General features: G+C 36.0%; 1 protein-coding gene across 1 annotated transcript in view; it reads left to right on the top strand.

Moving 5' to 3' along the window:
• Positions 1-27,272, top strand: part of tmem8b (transmembrane protein 8B) — a 291,527-nt gene that overhangs the window by 263,508 nt on the left and 747 nt on the right. Inside the window, 2 exon segments of the mRNA XM_056458175.1 lie at positions 3,493-3,609; positions 27,228-27,272. The exon segment at positions 27,228-27,272 is cut by the window's right edge and continues 747 nt beyond it. Coding sequence (XP_056314150.1) covers positions 3,493-3,609; positions 27,228-27,272 — 162 coding nt within the window.

The raw sequence follows: 27,272 nt of genomic DNA, 5'->3' as shown, positions 1-27,272 counted from the left end.
AAGCACAAATTATGTAGCCAGAGCTATGTATGGCTGCGTATCATCTTTAAAACGAACGCTACAGGGCGGTATAATGCTGCAGACGACTTCTGTTTAGTGCTACCAGCTGACCGCTTACCTCCATGTGGATGGCTTTTCTGCTGTTACCAATTTGCCCGGTATAACTCGCCATTTACATCGGTGGATTTGAGACGCAGAGAGGAGTTGAACACGATGAGGGGGTTCGTGTCCGGTGAAGAACGGTTTCAGAAAGAAGGTAAAACAAGGGCGAGGCCTTTTCTGGTTCTGGATTGGTTTTGAAAACCCTGTCAGTTGGGTTTAGGGATAGGGTGATAGGGTCAATCAGCAGTTTTGAAAACACATGGGTTGGGTTTAGGGAATAGGGTGGGTGGAGGTATCGGTCAGTCAGTCAGATGACAGCAGCCTCTGGTGAATTTACGTGAGAAGAGAAGGTGCGAATGGCACTTGTGAGAGAAATTTGAGGTATAAAACAGCGACACAGCGGCCTCTGGTGGATTCGCGAAAACAAAAACTGCACAAAAAACGTAGCTCCTGGGATGTATTTCGCAATCTCCAGAAATGTGTATAGCGGTATGTAATCAGAATGAGCCTGGGTTGATTTTAATTCTGTTGAGATAGAAAGATGAAAATAAAACTCTTTAACAAAATACACTAACAAAGTCAAAGTATTATATTATATTATATTATATTATATTATATTATATTATATTATATTATATTATATTATATTATATTATATTATATTATATTATATTATATTATTCATTAATTCATTCATTTTCTTTTCGGCTTAGTCAGTTTATTAATCAGGGGTCGCCACAGCGGAATAAACCACTAACTTAATCCAGCATATGTTTTATGCAGTGGATGCCCTTCCAACCACAACCCATCACTTGGAAACACCCATACACTCCCATTCACACACTTACACTACGGACAATTTAGCCTATCCAATTCACCTATACCACATGTCTTTGGGCTTGTGGGGGAAACCGGAGCACCCGAAGGAAACCCACGCAAACACGGGGAGAAACATGCAAACTCACACAGAAACGCCAACTGACCCAGTCGATGCTCGAACCAGCGATCTTCTTGCTTGCTGAGAGGCGATCATGCTACCCACTGCACCACCGTGACGCCCTATATTATATTATATTATATTATATTATATTATATTATATTATATTATATTATATTATATTATATTATATTATATTATATTATATTATATTATATTATATTATATTATATTATATTATATTCAATGTGGATGTAAAAAGAACCATTTAATTTATTTTATTTTCACTAAACAAACAAACACTAAACTGTACAAAAAATAAAAAAGGCAATTAAAATCAGTAAAAGACATTTTTTCAATTAATAACCAGCATAACCTTACGTTAAAATTTTAATAATTTTAGTAGAAAAACTATATTGAAGTAATGTTTCACAATTTTATTTACTACACCCCCTACAAATCACTCATTTAAATTAATATTTTCTTTAGGATGCTTTACAATATTATATTTGTGCATATACATTAGATTCGTGAGTACTGAAAGCAAATCTGGAGCATTAATAGTTAAAAAATTTGTAGCCCAATTTCACGTTATAGAAAAATATAAAATAAAAAATAAAATAATAGCACAAATAAAGAGAAACAAAAAAATATACAATTTTGTGGAATATACAATTTTTTTTGTTGAAATGTTGTAGTTGGTATTTGTTTTGCATATATATTTTGCATAAATTTAAATGTATTATCTTTCCATTTCTGTGACTAAAATAGTATTTTAATAAATATATCTGTTTAATAAATCTGTTTTGTTCAAATGCACCAAAAACTTATTACCCATATTCACTGACAAATGGATAAAAATATTCATTTTCAAAATAGGGTGTACTTAATTATGCTGAGCACTATATAGATACAGTTGAAGTCAGAATTATTAGCCCCCCTTTGAATTTTTATTTTTTTATAAATTTTAACTTTTTTAAATATTTCCCAAATGATGTTTAACTGAGCAAGGAAATTTTCACAGTATGTCTGATATTATTTTTTCTTCTGGAGAAAGTCTTATTTTATTTTGGCTAGAATAAAAGCAGTTTTTAGATTTTTATTAACCATTTTAAAGTCAAAATTATTGGCCCCTTTAAGCTAATTTTTTTCAACTGTCTACAGAACAAACCATCATTATACAATAACTTGCCTAATTACCCTAACCTGCCTAGTTAACCTAGTTAACCTAATTAAGCCTTTAAATGTCACTTTAAGCTGTATAGAAGTGTCTTCAAAAATATCTAGTCAAATATCATTTACTGTCATCATGGCAAAGATTAAATAAATCTGTTATTAGAAAAGTGTTATTAAAACTATTATGTTAGGAAATGTGTTGAAAACAAATCTGCTCTCCGTAAAACAGAAATTGGCGGAAAAATAAACAGGGAGGGCTAATAATTCAGCGGGGCTTATAATTCTGACTTCGACTGTATATGTGAGTGTGTGCGTGTTTAATATTTGTGATTAAATATAAGAAGCTTTGGTACACAAAATGTACTTTTTATTAAAGGAAGATCCTACTGTCCCTGAACTTTTGGAAATGTGCTTTCAGTGTCCAAAATTATCTTTTTCAAGGCAACTGTATATAAGAACCACAAGCTGATGGTTAAAATTACATATGAAGGCCCTGGAGCCCGGAAATGCGGGATATTTCTTGTGTCATCAATTTCTATAAATTCATTTTGTGTGATTCATAGAGGCCAGTAGTTTTTCATGGACTTTATTGCCAAGGAAAGAGCTTTCCAAGATGTGCAAGAGAGCAGAAATTTTGTCCACCACAGTAAACCGCTTCCACAGAGTGTAAATATACGAATGTCAGCAGTCTGTCATGTGCTGCCATAATGATGGTGACATTTGGCTGTGGAGCTGAGTAAATATAGGTGGACACTTCCAGGTGTGCGGATGTGCACTTTCCCCTTACTGTAGTTCAGTCTTCAGCTGCTCAACCGCAGCGGGAAAGAGTGAGATTTAAGGAAAGAGAAAGGCAGCAAGACTGTGATTTACTCTGAGTTTGACTTATTTTGAACCAGAAAATGAAGCGAGAGGACTTCTGCTTCTGAAGAAAGCCTCTAATGGAAAGAACAAGAAAAAATAGCTCTCCTTCGGGGAGAATGTTTCTATATATATGCACAGCGATTGTGTGTCTGCACTTGTGAATGTGTTGTGCTGAATGTGACAGTTTTGCAGACACTAATCAAACCACCCATGTCACAACTTTTCTGAACTTTACAAAGGAAGGAATGGAGGAAGGAGACATTTTAAGCAGCACCTCACTGTACTTACAAGCTGTCTGACAGAGGGTGGCCAATGCAAGATGGCCCTAATTGGACTGGAGATTCGCTATGTCCTCTAGAATTGATTAGTTGTCGATGTTTGAGCTAATATTTTCTCTTTTTGTTACTCTCTTTCAGGTGCTGTATTTGCTGGGGGCAATGGCTCTGTCTATGGCCTTACAGCTGGACCGTCATGGCCTGTGGAACTTGCTTGGTCCCAGTCTTTTCGCTTTAGGCATCATGGCCATCGCTTGGGTATGTAGCATATTTTCTGTGTGTTTATGACTGTAAAGCATCTTATTAAATGTTTAATACATCAATAAAACATGGCAGAATGCATGCCAATTATACTAGATGTGGCCCGGAGCATAAAAAATTAACAGATGTTGGTTGTGGTAGCAGGATAGAGGCGTTGTTGTTTGTCACGAATAATTATGCTACCATACATAATCTAAACTAAATGTTGCCATGTTTGTCTTCTAAGGCTATATCTTAGCATTTTGAGGGTTTAGAACTGTGTTTTAGTTTGTCATAGTTGGTTTATTTTTCCAGCCTGGCCGAGCAGATATTTATCTAATTTTGTTAGACTGCCAATTTGTCTCCCAGCTGATTTGAGCAAGTTTTACTGTACACCCGGCTCAAACTGTGCGATTTCAGCCATGTTTTGGTCATCTGAGACTAATTTTGGAAGATTTCTTCAACTTTAGAGTAAAATTGGTGGCCTTTTTTTTTGCTTGGACATGTTCACCGACTACAGTTTAATGGCCATTATAAACAAATTTTCTCTCCAATGAAGTTTTGGCAGCGTCGGAAGATTTATTTCAGTAACGTTCCTACAATGTGACTTCAAACCAGGAACCAATAGGAACATCAAATCTGATTTGGTGAACTCAAATCACTGCGGGGAAATGAAAAAAAAAAAATTAAATTTGTTTATTAGTAGTACTAGTTTTATTATCTAGCCATGTTATGAGTAAGTTTATTTATATAGCACATTTCATACACGATGGTAATTCAAAGTGCTTTACATAAACAGGAATAAAGGAGACAAGTGTAAGAAAATAAAAACAAAGAATAAAACTGATTAAAAGCAGATAAACACAGATTAAAATGTGTTAAAACAGGTTATAAAGCAATGATAAAGAAAAGAAAGACAGTGATAGTGCGATCTGTCGAATGTACCACAGTGTTCATTCAGTATAGGCACAGCTAAACAGATGTGTTTTCAGTCTTGATTTGAGTGTGTCTAATGTTGGAGTACATCTGAGCATTTCTGGAAGCTGATACCAGCCAGCGGGTGGCGTAGTAGCTCAAGGTGAATTTTCACCCTACTTTGACTGAACTTTTGGAATTTCTCATTTATTTGATCCTAAAAATGTAAGTGATCTGTTAGGTTTGTATTCAGTGAGCATATCTGTAATGCATTGAGGTCCTAGAGCATTTAGTGATTTATAGACAAGTAATTATACTTTAAAATCTATTCTGAATGTAACTGAAAGTAAAAATGAATGCTACAGATTGTTTATGCTGTGAGGTATCATTTCAGAAAGCAGATTATTAGATGTGTCACAAATAGATGGTGTCAAACTCTGGATGAGATCCCTTGCCTCTCCATTTTTGGTGAATCTTGACTATTGTAAATTCCTGACATTCTGACATTGTGAAATGGGAATTCATGACTGTACAGTCTGACAAGCTACATTTGTAAAGAATTATTAAAAATTGCCCAGTGTGAGTCAAAGCTTAGGTTGGTTTACCCTAGTTTTCAGCTGGTCTCAAAGCCTAGGAAAGCAACTATTTATATGGTTTAGCTGAATTTGGTCCAGACTGAGAACAACAAATAATGCTTTGCAGTAATTTTCAGCATTCTTTTCACACGCCACACACTGATTGTTCTCGTTCGAACTAGTTGAAACAAACCAAAATGCAGTCATGTGACAACATCCACATCACTTGTTGGCTAGAACTGCTTTTCAATTAGTCAGAATTAATGTGCAGGGTGGCACAGTGGCTGGGGCACTTTGCATTTCTGTTTGGAGTTTGCATGTTCTTCCAGTGTTTGTATGGGTTTCCTCTGGTTGCTCCGGTTTCCCCCACAGTTCAAAGACATGCTATAGGTATTTTGAATAATCTAAGTTAGTGTTAATGTGTGAGTGTAAGAGTGTATGGGTGTTTCCCAGTACTAGGTTGCAACCAGAAGGGCATCCGCTGCTTAAAACATATACTGGATTACTTGGCGGTTCATTCTGCTGTGGCAAACCCTGATATATAAGGGACTAAGCTGAAGGAAAAATAATGAATGCAAATTAATGTGTGTGAATACTCCATAAGTAAATGAAGAGAGGAAGAAAGTACCGTCAGACAACAAATAGCTTGTTATATGGAGAGATGTCTGTGCTGGATGACAACCCTGGTCATTGTATATTACATAATTTGTACACATAATTCAATTCAATTCAATTCACCTTTATTTGTATAGCGCTTTTACAATGTAGATTGTGTCAAAGCAGCTTCACATAAAAAGTCATAGAAAATTGGAACAGTGTAGTTCAGTTTGTAGTGTTTACGTTCAGTTCAGTTTAGCTCAGTTCGGTGTGGTTTAAAATCACTACTGAGAGTCCAAACACTGAAGAGCAAATCCAACGATGCGCAGCTCTACAGATTCCAAACCATGCAAGCCAGTGGAGACAGCGGAGAGGGAAAAAACTTCACTAATTGGCGAAGTGAAGAAAAAAAAAACCTTGAAAGAAACCAGACTCAGTTGGGCACGACCATTTTAATTTCTCAAGCTGGCTTCAGCGAAGACTCGTCTATCCCTGGAGCATCACAGGAATCAGTCTCATGATCTCCACTCCTCCATGATCACCACAGTAGCTGCTCAGGATACGGCCTGGTCCAGGATATGGAAACCTTGGGATCATCTCGTCGTTGGTCTTGGATCGAATCAGTGACTCTGCATAGTCTAAGAGCCTCGGGAAGAGTATCCCCAGGTGGAAATGGAGAATAAAGAGAATAATTAGTGTAGCATAACTTAAGATGAACTATACATTCCAGAATTTAGGGCAGCTGCAGCTTAAAAACAATGCTTTACCGCACCGCAAATGAAGGCGCATCACATGTCAATTCCAAATTTTACTCGCAAGCCGCCATGGACATGGTTACTAACGCACTGTTAACAAATTGTTGCCCTCATCTAATAATACACTACGACAGCTGGTTTAGTCCAAAGATGTGCAGTATCTTTTGCAGTTAGGTCTGTTCGAGTTCGGATTATGTTCTAGCCACAAACAAACCGCTCCAGTGTTCCTTTGAAAGCCCCTCTTCAGTCTCTTCAAGCAGGTTTTGTTTCACTTGTTTGCTCCGCTGTTGGAGCGTGATTGCCGCATTCACACCTGCACAAAAGAAATGCACAAACATGAAAGCAAACATTTGTGCATTTGATCTGAACTAGTCAAGCTTAACTAGTTTAGATGGACTGCCAGTTTGTATCATTGCTAGATTAAGTTGGTCATCATAGCTCTTTTAAACCCGTCTTCAAATGGTCTATAAGTCTTGTGAAGCAGATAATTAGATGGTTTTGCTGGAATGCTAGTTTTTCCTTCCTTCTGTTTAGCTGGAAAATGTGCCAGAAATGCGTCCAATAGACCAGCAAGCAGAATAGATTGCTTTAAGTTGTTTAGTTTTCAGCTTTTAAAATGGACAAAATGCAATTGTGTACAATACAATTGATTCTGTAAATGTAACAAATAAAACAATGCGTGCCTGCTTTTCTAAAAATAACCTTGTTCTATCACTCAGATGGATCTGGCAGTTAAATGCCAGCACTAGTTTGTTTTTTCTTTGACTGTTGAGTGACAACAAAGCACCTTTCCAAAATCTATAATGTATGAAGGCATTTGGAGTTACCTGGTACACTGTGCCCCCTCATTCAATGCTGCATTTGGCTGTGCATTATCATGGTGTGCCGTTATATGTTTCTCTGTTCTGTCAGAATTAGAGATGCCCTCGCTGTTCCATTACATGGCAGCTTGTACTTTATGCTAATACCTCCAGCGACCATACTGTTTTCCTGAAGTGAGAAGATAAAAAATAATGGGTGTTGGACAAGGAAAAGTCTTTGCCAGAGCCTTTGGCAAATTACATTTGAGTGAGAGAAGCACGTCCTCCCCTGAGTCGAAAGTGCTGCTGGATATTGTGTATATATATATATATATATATATACAGAGAGAGAGAGAGAAGCCAGTGAAGTTCTGCTGCCGCTACAAAGATACATTGTGCGAAGAGAGAAATAATGAGAGAGAAAAACGAATGCTCAACAAGACCAAGGCAAGCAGAAATCATTTGTTCATTCTGTGACTCTGAACTTATGTTCAGGCTGCACGGTGGCGCAGTGGGTAGCATGTTCGCCTCACAGCAAGAAGGTTGCTGGTTCTAGTCTCGGCAGGGTCAGTTGGCATTTCTGTGTGGAGTTTGCATGTTCTCCACGTGTTTGTGTGAGTTTCCTCCGGGTGCTCCGGTTTCCCCCACAAGTCCAAAGACATGTGGTATAGGTAAATTGGGTAAGCTAAATTGTCCGTGGTGTATGAGTGTGGATGAGTGTGTATGGATGTTTCCCATTGATGGGTTGCAACTAGAAGGGCATCCGCTGCATAAAACATATGCTGGATAAGTTGGCGATTCATTCTGCTGTGGCGAACCAAGATTAATAAAGGGAATAAGCTGAAAAGAAAATTAATGAACGAATGAACTTATGTTGTAGTAGAATTAAGGACATTCTATTGTTGTGACAGTGTTGCTTTACATTTTTTTGAGACCTAAAACAAAAAAATTAAATATATTTAATTTTCTGTTTTAGGTATCAGAAATGTATAGCAACAACGTCACTAAAATAATTATACCTAAAGCAGAAAATGTTTATATACAGTGGGTATGGAAAGTATTCAGACCCCCTGAAATATCACATGGTTCTAAGTATTCAGACCCTTTGCTCAGTATTACACTAATATACTTGTGTAGAAATGTTTATTACTAACTTTTCTATGAACATGAGTTGATTATAACTGCAGATCAATGACAGTGCGAAACAGTGCCTACTGTAACATCTGTAATTATATTAAATAACTAAATAAATGAACATAAATATATACACATACAGCCCCTTACAGTCTCCGATGTTACCAACTACAGAAGAACACACACAGCAGACATTTCGCCCGTATTTAGATTAAAAAACAACCCAAAATATAGCCTACAGTCAGTGAAAACCTCTCATCTGTGTATGTAATCTTCAGCAGCACATGTAGCCTCTGTTAGAGAGCAATTCCATCATTCTGAGTTGAAAAATAATGTGCTCCTTTTTTTCCGGCTCCTCCCTTTTTTTTTCATGCTTCACTCTCGCGTTTCTCAGTGTCTGACAAGATTGGTTTTCAACAGCACGTAAATAATCAAGCGCACGTTATTATCATCAGCTCAAGAAGTTTATTATTTCAGAAATAATGTTAGACGCGAGGCGAACACAAGCAAGAAAGCAAAACCGCTCGCGCCTCAGACTGGCTCGTAAAAAACTACGGGGCACAGGGTAAATCTGCTCTTCTTCTTGGCTTTGTGGCTGTTTATCATGACGACGACAAGGTTTGTTTGAGCCCAGGTCGACCATGGCTCGTTATTATATGTATATATAATGCCGCTGTAATGTCTCGGCTCGTCGGCTGTGTGTGTATTTTAAACATGGCGGGTTATTTGTTTTCATTCTGGCTTGGTGCGTAAGCGAATGACCTATCTCTGTAAACCAATAGCGTTCAGCTGCGCGTCTAGCTCCGCCTTTTGGTACCCTTTCTCATGTTTGGTACCCTTTTGAAAGGGTGCCGAAAAAGTGGTATGGTACGGTTTGGTTCGGTATGCCTTTTGACAGTGGAAACGGCCATAAAAGCATACCGAACCGAACCGTACCACTCAGTGGAAACGTGCCTAAATAAATACAACCATGGATCTTATTGGGAAAGATACAAGTTTTTCATACCTGGATTTGGGGATCCTCTGCCGTTCCTCCTTGCAGATCTTTTCCAGTTTTGTCAGGTTGGATGGGAAGCATTTGTGGACAGCCATTTTCAGATCTCTCCAGAGATGCTCAATTGGGTTTAAGTCAGGGCCATTCAAGAAAAGTCACAGAGTTGTTGTGAAGCCTCTCCTTCGTTAGTTTAGCTGTGTGCTTAAGGTCATTGTCTTGTTGGAAGGTAAACCTTCTGCCCAGTCTGAGGTCCTGACCTCTCTGGAGAAAGTTTTGTCAAGGATATACCTGTACTTGGCAGCATTCATCTTTTCCTCAATTGCAACTTTCTTCCATCTCCCGACTGCATCTCTGGAGCTCAGCCACAGTGATCTTTAGGTTCTTCTTTACCTCTCTCACCAAGGCTCTTCTCCCACGATAGCTGAGTTTTAGGTCATCTTATTTACTAAATTACTTTATTTAAAATACAGCACTGCAAAAACACAAATAAGCACTACATGCTGAAAAGATTGAAACAAAGAGTTTAGATTACTCTAATTCTGTCTAAAATTGACTGAATGTGAGACTGGCTGTCAAATGCACATCTATCGTCTCCATGGCACATATTGTTTTTTTGTAGTTAAAACATGTCAGTTGACACCTCCATTTCAATGCTTTCTGGGCCTACGCAAACACAGTACAAAGCGTCCCACTGTGTGATGCTCTCATCCTTTTTTGTACTGAGAGGAAAAAAGCAACAATTTATCAAGCTTGTGAAATGCCACATCCACACAGTTTGTTCATTGTGCAGTGTATTATTATCATCTGTAATCGTCTTGTTGTGTTGTTTTCTGCATGCTGAATGAACAAAGATGAGCTCAAATTAGATCCGGCATGATAACTACACTTGATTATAAGTAAAAAGTGACATTTTATTTTTAAAATGTTTTTTTTTTCAATAGTTTTTCTTGGTTTTCATTTAAAGACATTTGCTTTTCAGTTAAAGGGCTAGTTCACCGGAATTGAAAATTCTGTGAATAAAAACCTTCATGTTATTCCAAACCACAGAGACCTTTCCTATCTAAAATACAGAGCTTTCATCTAAAATAAAATGATTTTTGTTCTGAGGTCTCAGGGGATTGGAACAACATGAGGCTGAGTAATACATAACAGAAGTTTCATTAAAGAGTTTTTTTATTCATGAATCAAACCAACCACCCCAAATCAATCAATCAATCAATCAATCATTAATAATATGCATTAAAAATTATAATAACAATCAAATGCATTATTAATATTAGTTTGGTGTCAACAACAAATGTAGCAAAGCTAATAAGTTCCACCCTTGTATGCTTCCAATTACCTTTCACTTGCATTGCACATGCAAGGACCTGTAAAATCACCTCTTTGTATGTAAATCTGTTGTTGACATCACATTTCCTTACGTGTTGGTGTTTGTTGAGTTTCTGAGTTCAGCATGGCAAGTGAAGGATACAAAGCGCTGGTAAGACCAAAACACAGCACATTGCTGTTAGTATTTCAACAGACACTCAATGTAAATTTAGACAGACGCAAAAAAATATTGAATACTGATTATTTTACTTTTTTTTTTCGTAAAGGTAGCCTAGTTCAGTGGTCACTAACAGGTAGATCGAGGTCTATCCCAACCCGAAGCGTCCCATACGAACTCAGAAATACAGCCTATAGAGGTCTGCACAGGTCTGTTATTTCAGTCCCACACTCGATCGCTCTCACTATTTATTCACTCTGTTTACCTGCTGTCTGCTAAGAAAAGTTTACTTCTCAACTGCCGAATGCTTTGCTTGAGTTTATTCACTACGATGGTGATTGTTAATAAAAATGCGTTGTTGTCTTTGAAATGCAAGCACAAAGTTAACAGAAGAAATCATTACTTGGAAAAAAGCTCAATTATTAAGGTGTGTTGACATAATTATTATCTGCGTAATTGGTTGAAACAGTTGAGTCGAGATGTAAAACAGAAAAAGAGGAAATTTAAGCTTTTTCTCTCTTTATTTTTCTTAAGGATGTAATTTGAACATATAATTTTCAACATTTTTATTTAATTGATGAGAGAACATGCAAATCTACAGTCATATGTGTGAAGCTTGTTGCATTGTCAGGTGTTTGTTTGTTTCCCTATAAATATGTATATTGTTCTTTGAATTTTTCTGTAGTAATTTTTTTTCTAATCATAGCACATACCGTACCACACCGTACCGAAACCATGACCCTAAAACTGTGATACATACCAAAATGTGAGTAGATTGAACCATTGCACCCCTATTTACTGTATAACACAGGGAAACACAAAGTCAGAAGTGACTCTTCTCTCACCCTCACAGGGAGGCTAGAGTTTCATTTCTTATATCTAGTAACAAACAGCATTTGAATTATAGTGCTTAAAAACAAATTATACCTGCTAGAGGATAAAGACACATTTTATTGTAATTTTGCAATAGTATAAAGGTTTAGAAGGCACAGGATATATACATTGAAAGCACATATTACTATCCTTCCATAGGAAACTCTGCAGTGGATGATCTGTAGGAAACTCTGTTCCAATGATCTGGTGTTTGACCACCAGTCCAAAAGTTGACCTTAAAGTTGTTTTTGTACATCTTTGGGAATGTTTTGCTAAAATGGCCTGTTTTAGATCATGGTAGATCAGTTTACTGGAAGTGAACATTCTGACTAAGTCATGGAATGTCCTTTTTATGACCCTTTTGATGGTCAGATTCAGGGTGAAACACCTTCTGGTGCAGAATTTCCTGGTGCAGCTACATGACCAATGCTTGCTTCCTTCAAATGCAAAATGTGTAATTATTTCACTGTTACTGTGGTTCTCTTCACACATTCTGTGCAGTAATGTTTCTGAAGTGCAGGTTTGCTCTGTGATGAGCCCTGATGGCTCTGTGTTTCAACCACAGTCAGATCCAACTGACTCATGCAGTTTATTGTTATGAGCCTCAACAATTCCACTTAACGGATTCTCTGATTCAGATTATAAAATAGTAACTTCTATAAATACTGTGATCCTAGGGAATACATTACACATCGAATATGTTGTGTGGATATATTATATATAGTACATTTGTTAGCTTTTGGTATAAATATTTTTACTTAGCTTATTCTATTTAGATTATAGTACATCAACTTCAATTAGGGGCTGTAGTGTGTAGCTTTCATATATATATTTTATTAATTAAATATAACTGATTTCTTTTATCTTTGCCTTGATGACAGTACATACATTTGACTAGATATTTTTCAAGATACTAGTATTCAGCTTAAAGTGAAATTTAAAGGCTTATCTAGGTCAATTAGGCAAGTTAGGGTAATTAGGCAAATCATTGTATTACAGTGGTTTGCTCTGTAGACAATCAAACAACATCGAGCTTAAGGGGGCTAATAATATTGACCTTAATAGGGTTTTTCAAAAATTAAAACTGCTTTTATTCTAATCGAAATAAAACAAATAAGACTTTCTCCAGAAGAAAAAAATATTATAGCAAATACTGTGAAAGATTCCTTGCTCTGTTAGACATTATTAAGGGAATATTTAAAAAAAGAAAAAAAATCAAATGGCTAATATTTCTGACTTCAACTGTACATCATACAATATGTTAGATGCCCTCATTCTGAAAAACCAGAGGAACACAGCTGTTAGTAATATTACTTTATTATTATTTTAAATGATTTAAAATCCTAGTGCTTTTTGCCAATTATCTTTTACCACAACTTTAATAAAATCACTCCAACATGACAACCAAACAAACAAACAAACAAATAAATAAAACGTCTTTACCTTTTAGATCGCTATACCTGGGTTATTTCGAAAATGGCTGTGGTCAAATAAAGCCAAAAGCCTATACATCTTTAAACCATTTCCATGGGTAGTGTTAAAACCAAACCCACAGGTAATGTAAAAGTTAGTGTAAAACAAGAATAAAAACATCACCTCGCCTCACAGCAAGAAAGCCACTGGTTCGAGTTGAGTTCGGAAAGTGAGTGCCTCCTCCGCTTGGTACAGGCAGGAACAGTTTTTTACATGGCTATCAGCCAGCCATATAAATATATATATATATACATACACACACAGTGTGTACGGAAAGTATTTAGACCCCTAAATGTTTCACTCTCTGTTATGTTGAGTTTGCTAAAATCATTTAAGTTCATTTTTTTCTCATTAATGTACGCACAGCACATTGACAGAAAAACACAGAATTGTTGACATTTTTGGCAGATTTATTAAAAAAGAAAAACTAAAATATCCAATGGTCCTTAGTATTCAGACCCTTTGCTGTGACTCTCATATATTTAACTCAGGTGCTGTCCATTTCTTCTGATCATCCATGAGATTGTTCCACACCTATATTTGAGTCCAGCTGTGTTTGACTATACTGATTGGACTTGATTATGAAAGCCACTCACCTGTCTATATAAGACCTTACAGCTCAAAGCATGTCAGAGCAAGTGAGAATCATGAGGTCAAAGGAACTGCATGAAGAGCTCAGAGACAAAATCGTGGCAAGGCACAGATCTGGCTAAGGTTACCAAAAATTCTGCTGCACTTCCTGAGAGCACAGTGGCCTCCATAATCATTAAGTGGATGATGTTTGGGATGATCAGAACCCTTCCTAGAGCTGGCCGTCCGGCCAAACAGAGCTATCGGGGGGAAGAGCCTTGGTGAGAGAGGTAAAAATGAACCCAAAGATCTCTGTGGCTGAGCACCAGAGATGCAGTCAGGAGATGGGAGAAAATTGTGGAAAATCAACCATCACCGCACTCCCAAATACATATTTTTTTCTTAACTAGGTGGTTACAAGCTAAATAAAACATAACATATTTTATTAGCAGACACAAGGGCCTTAAAGTGCTTGAACCCTGTTAATTGATGCTTGCTGCTATAATTTATTTTATTTCACAAATTTGATCTATGTATTTAAGTTTATGCTTTCATCCAACATTCAACTCATGTTCAATTCATTTGAGCTTTATTTGAATAAATAAACATTGTTAATAGTTTTTGGTAATAATGGCAATTACTAATTAAATTAGAAAAGAATCAAACCCTTTTGATAGTATAATAGTATGATAATTACAAATGACGGCATCTACCAGCAGGGGCTTAACTGAGCCATGCTAATCAGCTTCTATTTAACAAGCTTCTGTGTTGTGAATGTATATATTCAGCGAGCTTCATGCTTATGCAGCATATTCTAGACAGAATGATAAATAACTGCTGAGAAAACAAGCAGTTACAGTATGTTGACTAGCTTGTGGGCTAATAATACATTATTATCTGATAAATTGCAGCATTTCTCTCCAAACAATGCTCCAAAAGCGTGCTAACAGGATTTGAGGTGTGAAGCTCCACGTTTCTGCTGGTGTCCAGAAATCATTGATTCATGTGCCATCCAATCAATATCTGAAGGCACATCCTCCCCGCTCTGAAATATATTGGTGCTTAAATAAGTGTGATTCATCTCAGAGTTTGAGGATGTGGTCAGAAGCGAAGGTGTTGCGTTTCAGCCCTTCTGTCAAAACAGCAGCTTTATAATCTGAAATACAAAGAAGAATCAATTTCAATGAAATTCAGAAGGAAACACACTGGAGTCAAGATGAATGCTCATCAATAAACCGTGTAGCACGAAGAGCAGGGCATTGTTGTGTTGTACGACAGTATGAAGATATTTTAGTGTATAGGTGTTTATAGTGTATAGGTGTAGTTCAGGTTGTGTTGCTTTAGATGAAGTTCGTCATGGAAGTGTCTTATTCAGAGCTCATCATTTTTCAGTCATGTTTTTGTAACATGCTCCTAATCTGTGTCAGGAGATTGATGAGTGGAGAAATGCTGACAATGATGAGTGAGGAAATAGTCAAAGACGACAGGATAATAATAGATCATATCGGTTTATGCTGGTGAGGTCATAATAATGTCATAAAAGATTTTACACATGTTTTTGCCTATAAAATCTGTAAAAACATATGAGATGCATAAGATGATACTAATACTAATAATAAAGTTGGGGGTGCAGATTAACTGTGTGTCAGATAAAGAGAAGACTCAGAGTCGGAGATTCAATAAAAATGAAGAAAATTTACTTCATCTACTGAAGATAGTTTTATGAGCAGTTTTATGGCAGAAGGGCTTCACGGTCATGCAGAGCTTGCTAGCTTACAGTATACTCTTTGCACAAAACCAGAAAGGATGTTAAGTCAGGTAAAAGGTTCTGATTGGTTAAAGCAAAGATAGACAATTCTAAAGTAGGTATGTCAATGCGAGGTCGTATATGAGTCCAGTAATGAATGGCGACAGGAGGCTTGGTCTCAAACCTGTAGAGCTGACCCCTCGGATGCATATACACACGCAAGAGACAATCTGTTATAAGAACTATTCATACTCTCAGCTGTTTTATCAAGCTAGAGTAGGTCAAAACTGCTATAAACAGTATTCAGGCTGTTGTATTCTTACTACACGCAAAGTCTATCTTGCATAAAAAGGAAATCATTTTTAAAAGAATGAAACATAAAAATAGCAAATTCACTTTAGACAGTATTAACACATAGCAATAACAATAGTAAGCAGTTGTTTCCAGTCATCAGGCCCTGCAGTTCCACTAAAGAGGTCTTCACGACCCATGACCTTGTTTCGTGGTTTATCCTGAAAATAAAGTTAAATAGACAGACAAAGATAGGGACCAGACACTGAACATTCTTAAATTAGACAATGCGTTAACTTTATTCATTAGTCAAAATCATTTCAAAGATTAAATACTGATTGAAATAATCATAAGAAAGTAAGGAGGAAAAGGATAATGACAATCAACAGCAATAATAATAATAATAAGAAGAAGAATATACAGTATTTTAATCGTTTATTAGTTAAATAATATTTTACTATTATATATTAATTATAATTTAAACGACTACATTCTTGACTAATAAAGCCTCAAAAGTACATTATGTTGTCCAACAGCTGCAATATTTATCAAACTGTGTAGAGAGTTGTTTAGCCTCCTTGATGGTGTGGGTAGAGTGATATATATAAAATTATAATAATAATCATAATTTTTTTTGTTTGTTTGTTTATAAAAATGTACATTAAGGATAGATTAATCCTGCTTTTTTTATAATTAATTATTTTGCTTTGTATGTTCCTGTTAAATTTTATTATTAGTATATAAAAGAAGACAAGAAAATGAACAGAAAAGAGTCTGGGAAACGTTTCTACCTCCTCAGTGTCTTAAAAGACAGAACTTGAAATGAATGAGTACTGACAAAAAGTTGAATCACAGCTGCGATGCCTTCCGAAAAAAAATCCATAAAAAGCATTTTTTGACAGAGAAGTGCATGTATAATAACCATCAAGGCTGCTTGAGCACTAAATTCAATAAACTCAAACAATCTGCGTATTGGAAACTATTGAGTGAGCGCTCTTTCCATTGTATAGAAATGACAGGCATAATGGCTTTTGAAGGCTTTCCAGGACTCTTGTGAGATAAGGATTTCTGAGCTATGTGACTGTAACGTGACAGAAATGAAACTCCTCAGCAGTTATAAAGTTTCACAAACTTTCCTGACTTGGAGTTTGAACAGGAAGCTGTCGAAAGCTGAATCGAGTCAGTAATCAGAGAGAATATGAGATTTACTCCTTCCTACAGTATATCCAGCAGACGTGTGATTGAGTCATCACCCGTGTGTGTGTGCGTGTGCGCGTGTCCGTGTTTTTGACTGAATGCTGCTCATGCTTGACAGCACTAACAATGTACAATCATAAGATTTAAAGCATCTCAGCCATTTCAGCACTTCACTTTCAATCCTGTGACTTGCACCTCTGTCATAAGACTTGAACCATCAGCTTTGAATTTCTGCTGGAGCTCCCATTGTTGCACAGGAAACTTTTTTCACCGTAAAAAATGTCCTGCCGTGGCTACAAAATTGTAACCTGGGGCAAAGTTCTAGTCTACATGATGTCAACTGGTTGAATACTAGATGTGTAATTGAAATGTCATGGCAGACAAGGAGGAAAGGACAGCGTTTCTTTCTCTCAGCATTGTCTGGATGAAGGTTAATAATGACTCTGCGAAGAGCTACAGCAAATCTACGCTGTAAAAAATAAATAAATAACAATCTAGGGCACATTCAAGCTCAAAATGGTGCACACCGTTTTCCAGGTTGAGTGACATGTTTCCTGGAAATGGTGCGCATTGGGGTTTGAGAAACCTTTTCTCTTGTTTGGTGTCAAAAATGTCAGCCCAAATCAGAAGTAACATGTATAAACCACACAGTATTAAAGAGCTCACACAATGGGTACAAGAGCAAATATATTGTTTGCATTTACATTAAAAGCTAAATTATAAGAACACATGTAATGATATAGAAATATCAAACTGTCATATACTAATTGCAATGGGAAATTTGGGGGAATACATGTTAATCAAACTTACGATCCTTATGTATAATGCAGAAAAAGTAATTAGACTGATAGTAAATTAGACTGATATTAAATGTGGTGTATTTGGAGCATAAAAATCCTTTATTTTTTTAGTTGAAGATAACTAAGTTCAATGATTTGGTTCAATTTAAAACAGCACAATTTATGCTTAAAGCTAGGAATAAATTACTTCCGAAATGCATACAAACGTTTTTTGAAGAAAGACAAAGAGGATATATTCTGAGAGAACAGAATTTTTGAAGGTTGAAAAACGAACACAACTTTAAAAAGTTTGTGTATGTCTGCATGTGGAACTTATGGAACAGTCTAGAACAGATTCTCAAACAATGTCAGGATATTAATCAATCAATCAGTTGTGTGTGTGTGTGTGTGTGTGTGTGTGTATATATATATATATATATATATATATATATATATATATATATATATATATATATATATATATATATATATATATATATATATATATAAATAAATATAAATAATTGTTATTATTAAAGGAATATAATGACAAATTGAGGTAATTAAAAAAAGAATAAAATGAAAAAGGTATGATGAAATTTCAATTAATGGCTGTTTGCAGTACTATATATTTTTTGGATTTATGTAATAAAAAATGTACAAATGGAATCAAACATAGAATATGTCAACGATGCCAAAAAGATAATATAGGTCTCATTTAAAGCTCATATGTCTTATGTAAAAAGAAGAGATAAGTAAAAGAAGAAATAAGTTGAAGTAATTGACAAATAATGTATGGGGTAATGGGGTGGGAAAATAATAAGCTTGTGCTTCATCCCGCTCCATTTCAACCATGTTGAAATGTATTTTTTGTTAAAGTATTTTTACGTATGATTCTTCTGTTTGAAATAAATAAATAAATCAAATCAATTGTATTATGTTCCATATTCACCTAGGAAGGTGTGCTAGACACTGATTAATCTAACTAAATAATAATAATGGGGCTGCATGGTGGCGCAGTATGTAGCACGCTCGTCTCACAGCAAGAAGGTTGCTGGTTCGAGCATCGACTGGATCAGTTGCCGTTTCTGTGTGGAGTTTGCATGTTCTCCCCATGTTTGCGTGGGTTTCCTCCAGGTGCACCGGTTTCCCCCACAAGTTCAAAGACATGCGCTATAGGTGAATTGGGTGAGCCAAATTGTCCGTAGTGTGTGTGTGTGAATCAGTGTGTGTGGATGTTTCCCAGTGATGGGTTGCGGCTGGAAGGGGATCCGCTGCATAAAACATATGCTGGATAAGTTAGCAGTTCATTTTGCTGTGGCAACCCCAGTTAAAAAAAAGGTACTGAAAATGAATGAATGAATAATAATATTAATAATAATAATAATAATAATAATAATATGTGACCTTGGATCACAAAACGTAAGTTGGATGGGTATGTTTACAGAAATAGCGATCAATATATTGTAAGAATAATAATTGATAAAAAAATTATCATTTTTCTTTTATTCCAAAAAAAAAAATAAAAAAAACCCATTAAAATTCAAGTCTAGTGAAGTTGAGCTTTATTGTCATTTCTCTACATGTGTGGACATAAAGTGGAACAGAATGTGGTGTCAGGACATAAATAAACAGTCATAAATATGAACACAACACTGGACATAAGAGCTATTTTAAACCTATAACTAATAAACTGGAGCCATAAGATTTCTATACTTACTATACATAATATAAATACTTTTATAATGCCTATTTTAAACTGACTATACAAATACTTTTACATAAGACAGAACAATATTGTGCAAGTTATTGTGCAAAAGGCGTATTTAAGGTTGGAGAAAACAAGTAATGCATTAAAGATACAATAAATAAGATATAATTAATAATTAAAGACAAAGTAAAGAAATATACGGTTGATGAAAGTAAAGAAAGCAAGAATCATATTCAATAAAGACATATTTTAAAAAGGTCTCCTGTAAATATATCAACTTATTTTTTTTTATTAGTAATATGCATTGTTAAGACATACTTTGGGAAACTGTAATAGTAATTTTACCCATGTTTAGATTTGTTTTAGTCTTCTTTTTATTCCTCAAATTTCAGATTTAAACGAGCTGAATATCAGACAAATATTCCCCTATCATACATCAACGGAAAGGCCATTTATTCAGCTTTTGGGTCAGGCCCGTAGCCAGGGGCGTTTGGGTGTATTGAAAAATTCTCTGTTGGTTGTTGCTTCGGTGTGACTTCAGCTAATCAGTTTTGACAAATGCTAACAAATATATACTCCAAAATCCAGCTGTGAAGTCTTCTTTCGCTACTGTATTGTTGATAAAACATTTTACAAGTGACTTTTATTTGAAATATTGTACCTTATATCTGAAACAGAAAATGACCAATGAAAAGGTGTGAAGCACCAAAAGTAGCCCATATTAAAATTGGTTTGAATAATATTTAGGCTGAAATAGTCAAAAAGTGTGGTTATGAAGACCATCCAACAAGATAATTCAGAATAGTGCTAAAAATGTCACTAAAATACTGCATTTAAATTTCAGAATAGAAAATGAGGCGTATAATTGCAAAACGGTCCACTTTTGAGAAAGAAAAAAAAAAAAAAAACTCCTACAGGCTCCTACAGGCATCCAGATGATGTGGTAATGTCATTTTTTTAAAAAGCGAGTCTTGTAATCCATGGTCACAGACATATGTACACAGATACACACACACAATTATTATTATCATTCTTTTTTTGTGTTGCTATTGTATTGTGTAGTAACACTTTCAAAAACTGATTATATGATTGTAGATATTACAGTTACGTCAAAACCATTGCAGATCAGTGATCATGATGAGCCAAATTCTCACAATAAAATAAAGACCATAATCCAGGCTCAGAGGTAAGTGGATTGTCCTTCACCTGAAATCTTTATCTTTTCATCATGAAATGCAGGGCAAATGTTGGATCGCACAACAATTAGTTTCTATTTCCCTTCACTTGACTGGGATGTTCTATTTTATACTGTAAGGCAAGGACAGTGACTGGAACTTCAAGTGTATTCTGCAGTATTAAACACTTATTTATACCCATTTCATCAGGCTCTGAAATTCTTCAAAAAGAACACAAGGTATGGACTCCTCAGCTGCCATAGTTGCAACACTTGCATCATCAGAACAGGGTGTTCGATGTTCCACCATTTCCGTTTAAAAAAACATTTTGCAACATTTTGTCGGGGCTAAACGCATGTTTGATTGCCCTCAATTTTTAAGTTGAACCAAATCAACTTTATCCTAGTACTTTTTAACATTACATTTACTCATTTAGCAGACACTTTTATCCAAAATGACTTACAAGTGAGGATAAAAGAAGCACTTAAAATGATTAGAGAGTAGCAGTATATCAATGACTTACAGGTGGTTTGTCAAGCTCACTCACCTGTGTGGAGCACACTCAGAATTGCAGTGTTTTTTAAGAAGGTGTAAGAAGGTGTCTGGTGCATACTGAAAGGAAAAGTGTGTGTCACTTACAGGTGATTACATTATGTTAAACTGAATTAAAATTCCTTGTGTGATTTAATCATTTAAATGTTCATTTATATTTTACAGTTGTTTAAATTGTACATTTAACTTTACAGTCAGGGATCATCAGTCGATAAAATGTACCCATGCGCATTACTGTTTTGAAACTTCAAAAAAAAAAGTTTTGCCACATAATGAGACTGTTACATGGACATGAAATTATTATTTTTAGTCATCAACTATGATGCTGAGGTAACCCAGTGCACAACACTGAGCCCTCATATCAACCCACCATTCACTCAAGGCATTTAGTGCTTCTAATAACTGTGTGACATATACAAATCTCTTTTGATCCATTGTGACTAAAATTGATTACTGCCGTTTCAGTGGGTGAAAAAAAACCCTATCCTGAGGGATCTCAAATGCACTTCAAGTGAAGAAAACGCCTGCAAATAGAAAATTACTATCAAATCTTCATCAGTTTGACAACACCAGTGTTGGGGGTAGCGCGTTACAAGTAATGCAAGTTACATAATAATATTACTTTTCTAAGTAACGTATTACTTAAAAAAATTAAGTAATAATATTTAAAGTTGGGCGTCACGGTGGCGCAGTGTGTAGCACGATCACCTCACATCAACAGGTCGCTGGTTCGAGCCTTGGCTGAGTCAGTTGGCATTTCTGTGTGGAGTTTTCATGTTCTCCCCTTGTTGGTGTTGGTTTCCTCCGGGAGCTCCGGTTTCCCCCACAGTCCAGACATGTGCTAAATTGGGTAAGCTAAATTGTCCGTACTGTGTGTGTGAATGAGTGCATGGATGTTTCCCAGTGATGGGTTGCAGCTGGAAGGACATCCGCTGCGTAAAACATATGCTGGATAAGTTGGTGGTTCATTCCACTGTGGCGACCCCGAATTAATAAAGGGACTAAGCAGAAAAGATAAAGAATGAATGAATGTTTAAAGTAACTTCTTTAGATTATTTAATTCTGTTTTAAAAAATAATTTGCTGAATTAAAATTAGTGTAATCATGTTGAAATCACACTCAATGGGAGAATGAGCTCCCCATGAGAACAGACGGAAACCAAGATGGCAGAGCCTTACATTTCTGTGATGGAAGTATTCTCATTATTTTGAACACATGAAAAAAAAGAGGATTGTCTCAATGGACATTTTACTTCACTAATAAGACAAAAATACAAAAGTAACAAACACATTTCTTTCAACTTTCATTCATCTGTTTATGGCATGTATAGCATCAGGAAGTTCTCAGAAGGTAACAATATTCCAATTCCCTGCAGGTTCTGAAAGAGATCAAGCCTTAACCAGGTCAGAAAAATGAACCCAGAAGTAACGTATCACAACTTGTTAGTTTTTCTTTTCATGTTAACTTTCCCCAACACCAGACAACACACACCCCCACACACATGTAGAGGGACCCCAATGGGGACGAACCCAACTTCCCAGGTTCCTGTTTAGAGTTAGCAGAGTTGCCGGAGATCTGGGTGGTGAGTTTTTTTGTTCATTTTAATGTCCTGATCATATGGGTCCTTGTTGTTTAGATATTTTTAGATCTGTGAGTATCTCTTGCTAACATGACATCAAATTAGCATTTCATTTCATGTCAAATGTGAAATTTGCCAGATTATTAGGAGTAAAAATTAGCAAACAAGGAACCGTACAATCAGTATGTTAAGATCAACAAACAAACATTCATTCAATCATTTTCCTTCAGCTTAGTCACTTTAGTAATCAGGGGTCGCCACAGTGGAATAAACCGCCAACTTATCCAGCATTCGTTTTACACAGTGGATGCCCTTCCGGCTGCAACCTGGTACTGGGAAACACTCATACGCGCTTATTCACATACACTACAGCCAATTTAGTGTATTCAATTCACCTATGGTGCATGTCTTTGGACTGTGGGGGAAACAAGAGCACCTGGAGGAAACCCACGCGAACACGGGGAAAACATGCAAACTCCACACAGAAATGACAAATGAAACCCATCAAAGAAACAAAGAAAAACATTTCAGATCTCTGACAACATCACTGACTCTAAACCGTAAGCAGCCAAGTTCATCACTTCTTGGGGTCTCCTGACACATTTGTGTTGTGGTCTGCGGTATTTGCAGCATGTTTCTGTATTTGCAGGTGTTGTAGGCATTTGTCAAAATGATGATGTTTTTTTCTTAATTTGCGAGTTTTTCAATTTGCATGTTTTCTTAACTTGCAGCATGTTTGAGCTCTCTTAGCAACAGTAGAAACAAAGAACCAAAAAGACCACAAAGCAAAAACACATAGGTAACATATAAATGCCCCTTTTTAAAATCTGGATTATCCAAACAATTTTTAACAACAGAGAATTGTAAATAGCACAATTATAGAATAAGTAGTGTCTACAATACGTTTGTAAAAACAGCTATGTAGAAATTGGATATCTAGGCAGTTCTGTTGTTAAACTTGTTTACTTATTTGTAGGGCCAGACGGAATCTGTGGATATTTTTTGCTATTTCTGCGCAGAATTGTGTTAAAAAATCTGCGGATTTATGCGGAATGACTTTTGGGAGTATCATAGCTAACATCTTAATATATAATATAAAAATAATACCTTTTAAACTTGTATTTAATGTTTACAATGTAAATCCAATTAGATCCACTTTATTTGGTAAACAAAGCGAGTCTCTCATATATCTACTAAAAGACTGAAAAATTACATTACAAACTATATTGTAAATAAATCATATGAATATTTTCATATAAGTCAATAATATTACTGAAATTACTTTAAAAACTGAATAAATATAAATTTACACACATTTACACAAGTACATAAACAGAATCAATGATGGGCTAAAAATCTGCAGAATTCTGCGCGCGCAGATTGCGTGTGGACCTACTTATTTGATTAAGTAAATTAACTTCAAGCCCTATGTTGTCTTGACTAATTGATCCTATCATTTTAACAGTGATGCCGCTTGACTTGCTGAGTCTACATAATCTGTAATATTCGTGCACATCTGTTCAGCTTGTTTCTCTTGACTCAGTTGATTAATAGCGTGTGCTGGCATTATAGGAGGACGGACTGTGTGGTGTGTGGGAGGACAGTGCACTTTACGCTCTTCATAAATATCTGGATCCCTACAGGCTGCAGAATTGAATTCCTGCGGAGTCTGTAAATTGTATGTCCAAGTTTATAAGTGTGTGCGTTTATAAGCTGGTGGACGTCAGAGCATCTTTATTTGCTCTCAAGATACAGCATTAAATCTGATGTCAACGTGTGTCAGCTTGGATTTCTGAGCCGAGTGGATGCTAAATGCAACCTTCATAACAAAGATGTGTGTCGTTTTATTGTTGCATGGTTACTGTGAGAAAATTATTTTCAGTGTTTTCGATGTTCACTTTTTAAAATATGGATGGATGGATGGATGGATGGATGGATGGATCGATCGATCGATAGATGGATCGATAGATAGATGGATGGATAGATAGATAGATAGATAGATAGATAGATAGATAGATAGATAGATAGATAGATAGATAGATAGATAGATAGATAGATAGATAGATAGATAGATAGATAGATAGATAGATAGATGGATGGATGGATGGATGGATGGATTAGTGGGTAGGTGGATGGATGGATTAGTGGGTAGATAGATAGATAGATAGATAGATAGATAGATAGATAGATAGATAGATAGATAGATAGATAGATAGATAGATAGATAGATAGATAGATAGATAGATAGATAGATAGATAGATAGATAGATAGATAGATAGATAGATGAAAATCTCTGAATCAATGCAAAGATTTCTCTAACAATTTTTCGCCACAGCTCAACACTGTTGTTTGTCATGAGCTTTGGTTCATTATATCAAGGTTATTATAGTTAACGAAATTAAACTAAAAAACAAAAATTAGAATTGAAAAATAATATAAAAAATAGAACTAATTGAAACTGTTTTGTGTACATACAAAACTAACTGAAATTATGGCAAAAACATCCTTCGTTTTCATCTCTGTAAATGTATTTCATACATAATCTTACTGTATGCCTTTTAGAAGTAAATCTATATACTTCACGCTTCCAGGTGTTTGACCCGTAAAGCCTGGTTTATACTTCTGTGTTGAGTGATCGGCGTGACCCATGGCACATGCCTTGCGCGTCCTCGTGCATTTATACTTCTGCATACTGTTTGTGTTGTTCTGCTATAACACTTCTGAAACACTAGCTGGCAGTGAGGTTTTTATGTTCCTCTGTGTTAAGTTTCTTCGCTGGCATTTTGCTTTTGAACGCTACCTTAATGTAGAAGTAGCTGAAACTCGCTCATTTTGAAGTGGGAACCGACGGACATGCAACAACTTGAATAATAAGCTAAACACAAAACAAAACTTTCCATCTGGACCTCCTTCATGGGACTCAACGCTTGTAAACACTCACTCCTCTCGGCCCCGCCCACACTTATTATCGCTACCAAGCCGACCAATCACAGAGCTTGCGCTACGTGTCATTGTGGCGTGTAGTTATTTTTAAGAGGTGTGCGTCGGCGACGGCTACTGTGAAGGCTATGCATCCACATGCAGGCTGCACCGGAGCATACCTGTGCGCTTGATGCAGAAGTATAAATAAGCATTAAGGCACCTCTGAGTCTGTAATCCTGCTGCCATTGGCCAGATCAAGCCGGTTCTTCTCCAGTCATCCTCGCTGTTAAGCACATTTTCACAAACAACTTATTTTTTACATGCCGGATACCCCCTCTGACTGAAAATAAACCAATATATACTGAGTTATTCAGTTATTTGAACAGTACACTGAGATCAGATTTAAGAAGCGGTGAACCGATAATACTCCGCATGCATGATTCAGTGAACCGAACACCAAAAGTCTATGACAGCCTGCTGTGACTGAACTAAACTTGCAGTATGGGTAAACCAAGGGCTTAAATGAGAGGATCTGTAAGTGTTTTTATACGCAAGTTTATTTAATAACAGAAAGTCATAATGAAATTTAAATAAGTGAATCATGCTTCAGTTGGGTTGCAAAACATAATTGTAAGAAACTTTTCAGATCATGACTACATATTTTTTGATATGTTGAGTCCAAACTTGGGAAGATTGTGACAAAAGAACTTCTCATCAATACTGTATCTAACCGCAGAAGTAGCCTTGCACGCATATCTTGTGGACTGTTGTATTTGAATTTGAGAATGGGTAGATGGTAGAGTTCTTGTGTAAAAAAATGTAGAGTTTTTATTATACAATATTTATTCTGATGATTTTGAATCTTGCACCTAGAAAAAATCCTTATTTAGGAAAAAAATCAACAAGCAAAAAACCTAAAACTAATAAATCTAAACTAAGACTAAGCAATTTCAAAATATAGAAACTAATAAAAACTAGTAAATCCACCTCTAAAAACGAATCAAACATGAAGTGTCAAAAATGAAATAAAAACTAAAACTAATGAAAAATCCACAACTATTATAACCTTGCATCATATGACTTTCTCATCACCGCATGCTTATGGCTGTGGCTTTGTCTGTGTAACAAAATATATGTTGTGTAGATGTTCCTATTTCAAAACACTGGCGTATAATACTATAGAATAACAAAATACAGTAGTTTACTGTGAAATTAAGAAAGTCATTTCAGGGTTTCTGCTGTATTTTAACTGTAAAGTTCTGGCAACTACAGCTACTGTGTTTTCATTGTAAATATTCTTTGTCTGATTTATTTTAACACTGTAGTCTAAAATGTTTGATGAGTTATTGTCTTGAGAGGTCCACCATCTTGGTTTTGTGATGAAGCCCAACATTTGTTTTTGCAATGCTATTACACAGTGCGCTCTCATAATTACTTCCGACTTTCGCTGATTTGTTCATAACTCATTGTATCTCCTTTTTTTCTCTGCATTTTTTGTATTTCTCAGACGGTGCGCACCATCCGCAGGCGCCGCTGTTACCCTCCGACCTGG

Source organism: Danio aesculapii, chromosome 5 (genome assembly GCF_903798145.1).
Source record: "Danio aesculapii chromosome 5, fDanAes4.1, whole genome shotgun sequence".
Taxonomy (NCBI): Eukaryota; Metazoa; Chordata; class Actinopteri; order Cypriniformes; family Danionidae; genus Danio; species Danio aesculapii.
This window is presented reverse-complemented; position numbering and strand designations above follow the sequence as displayed.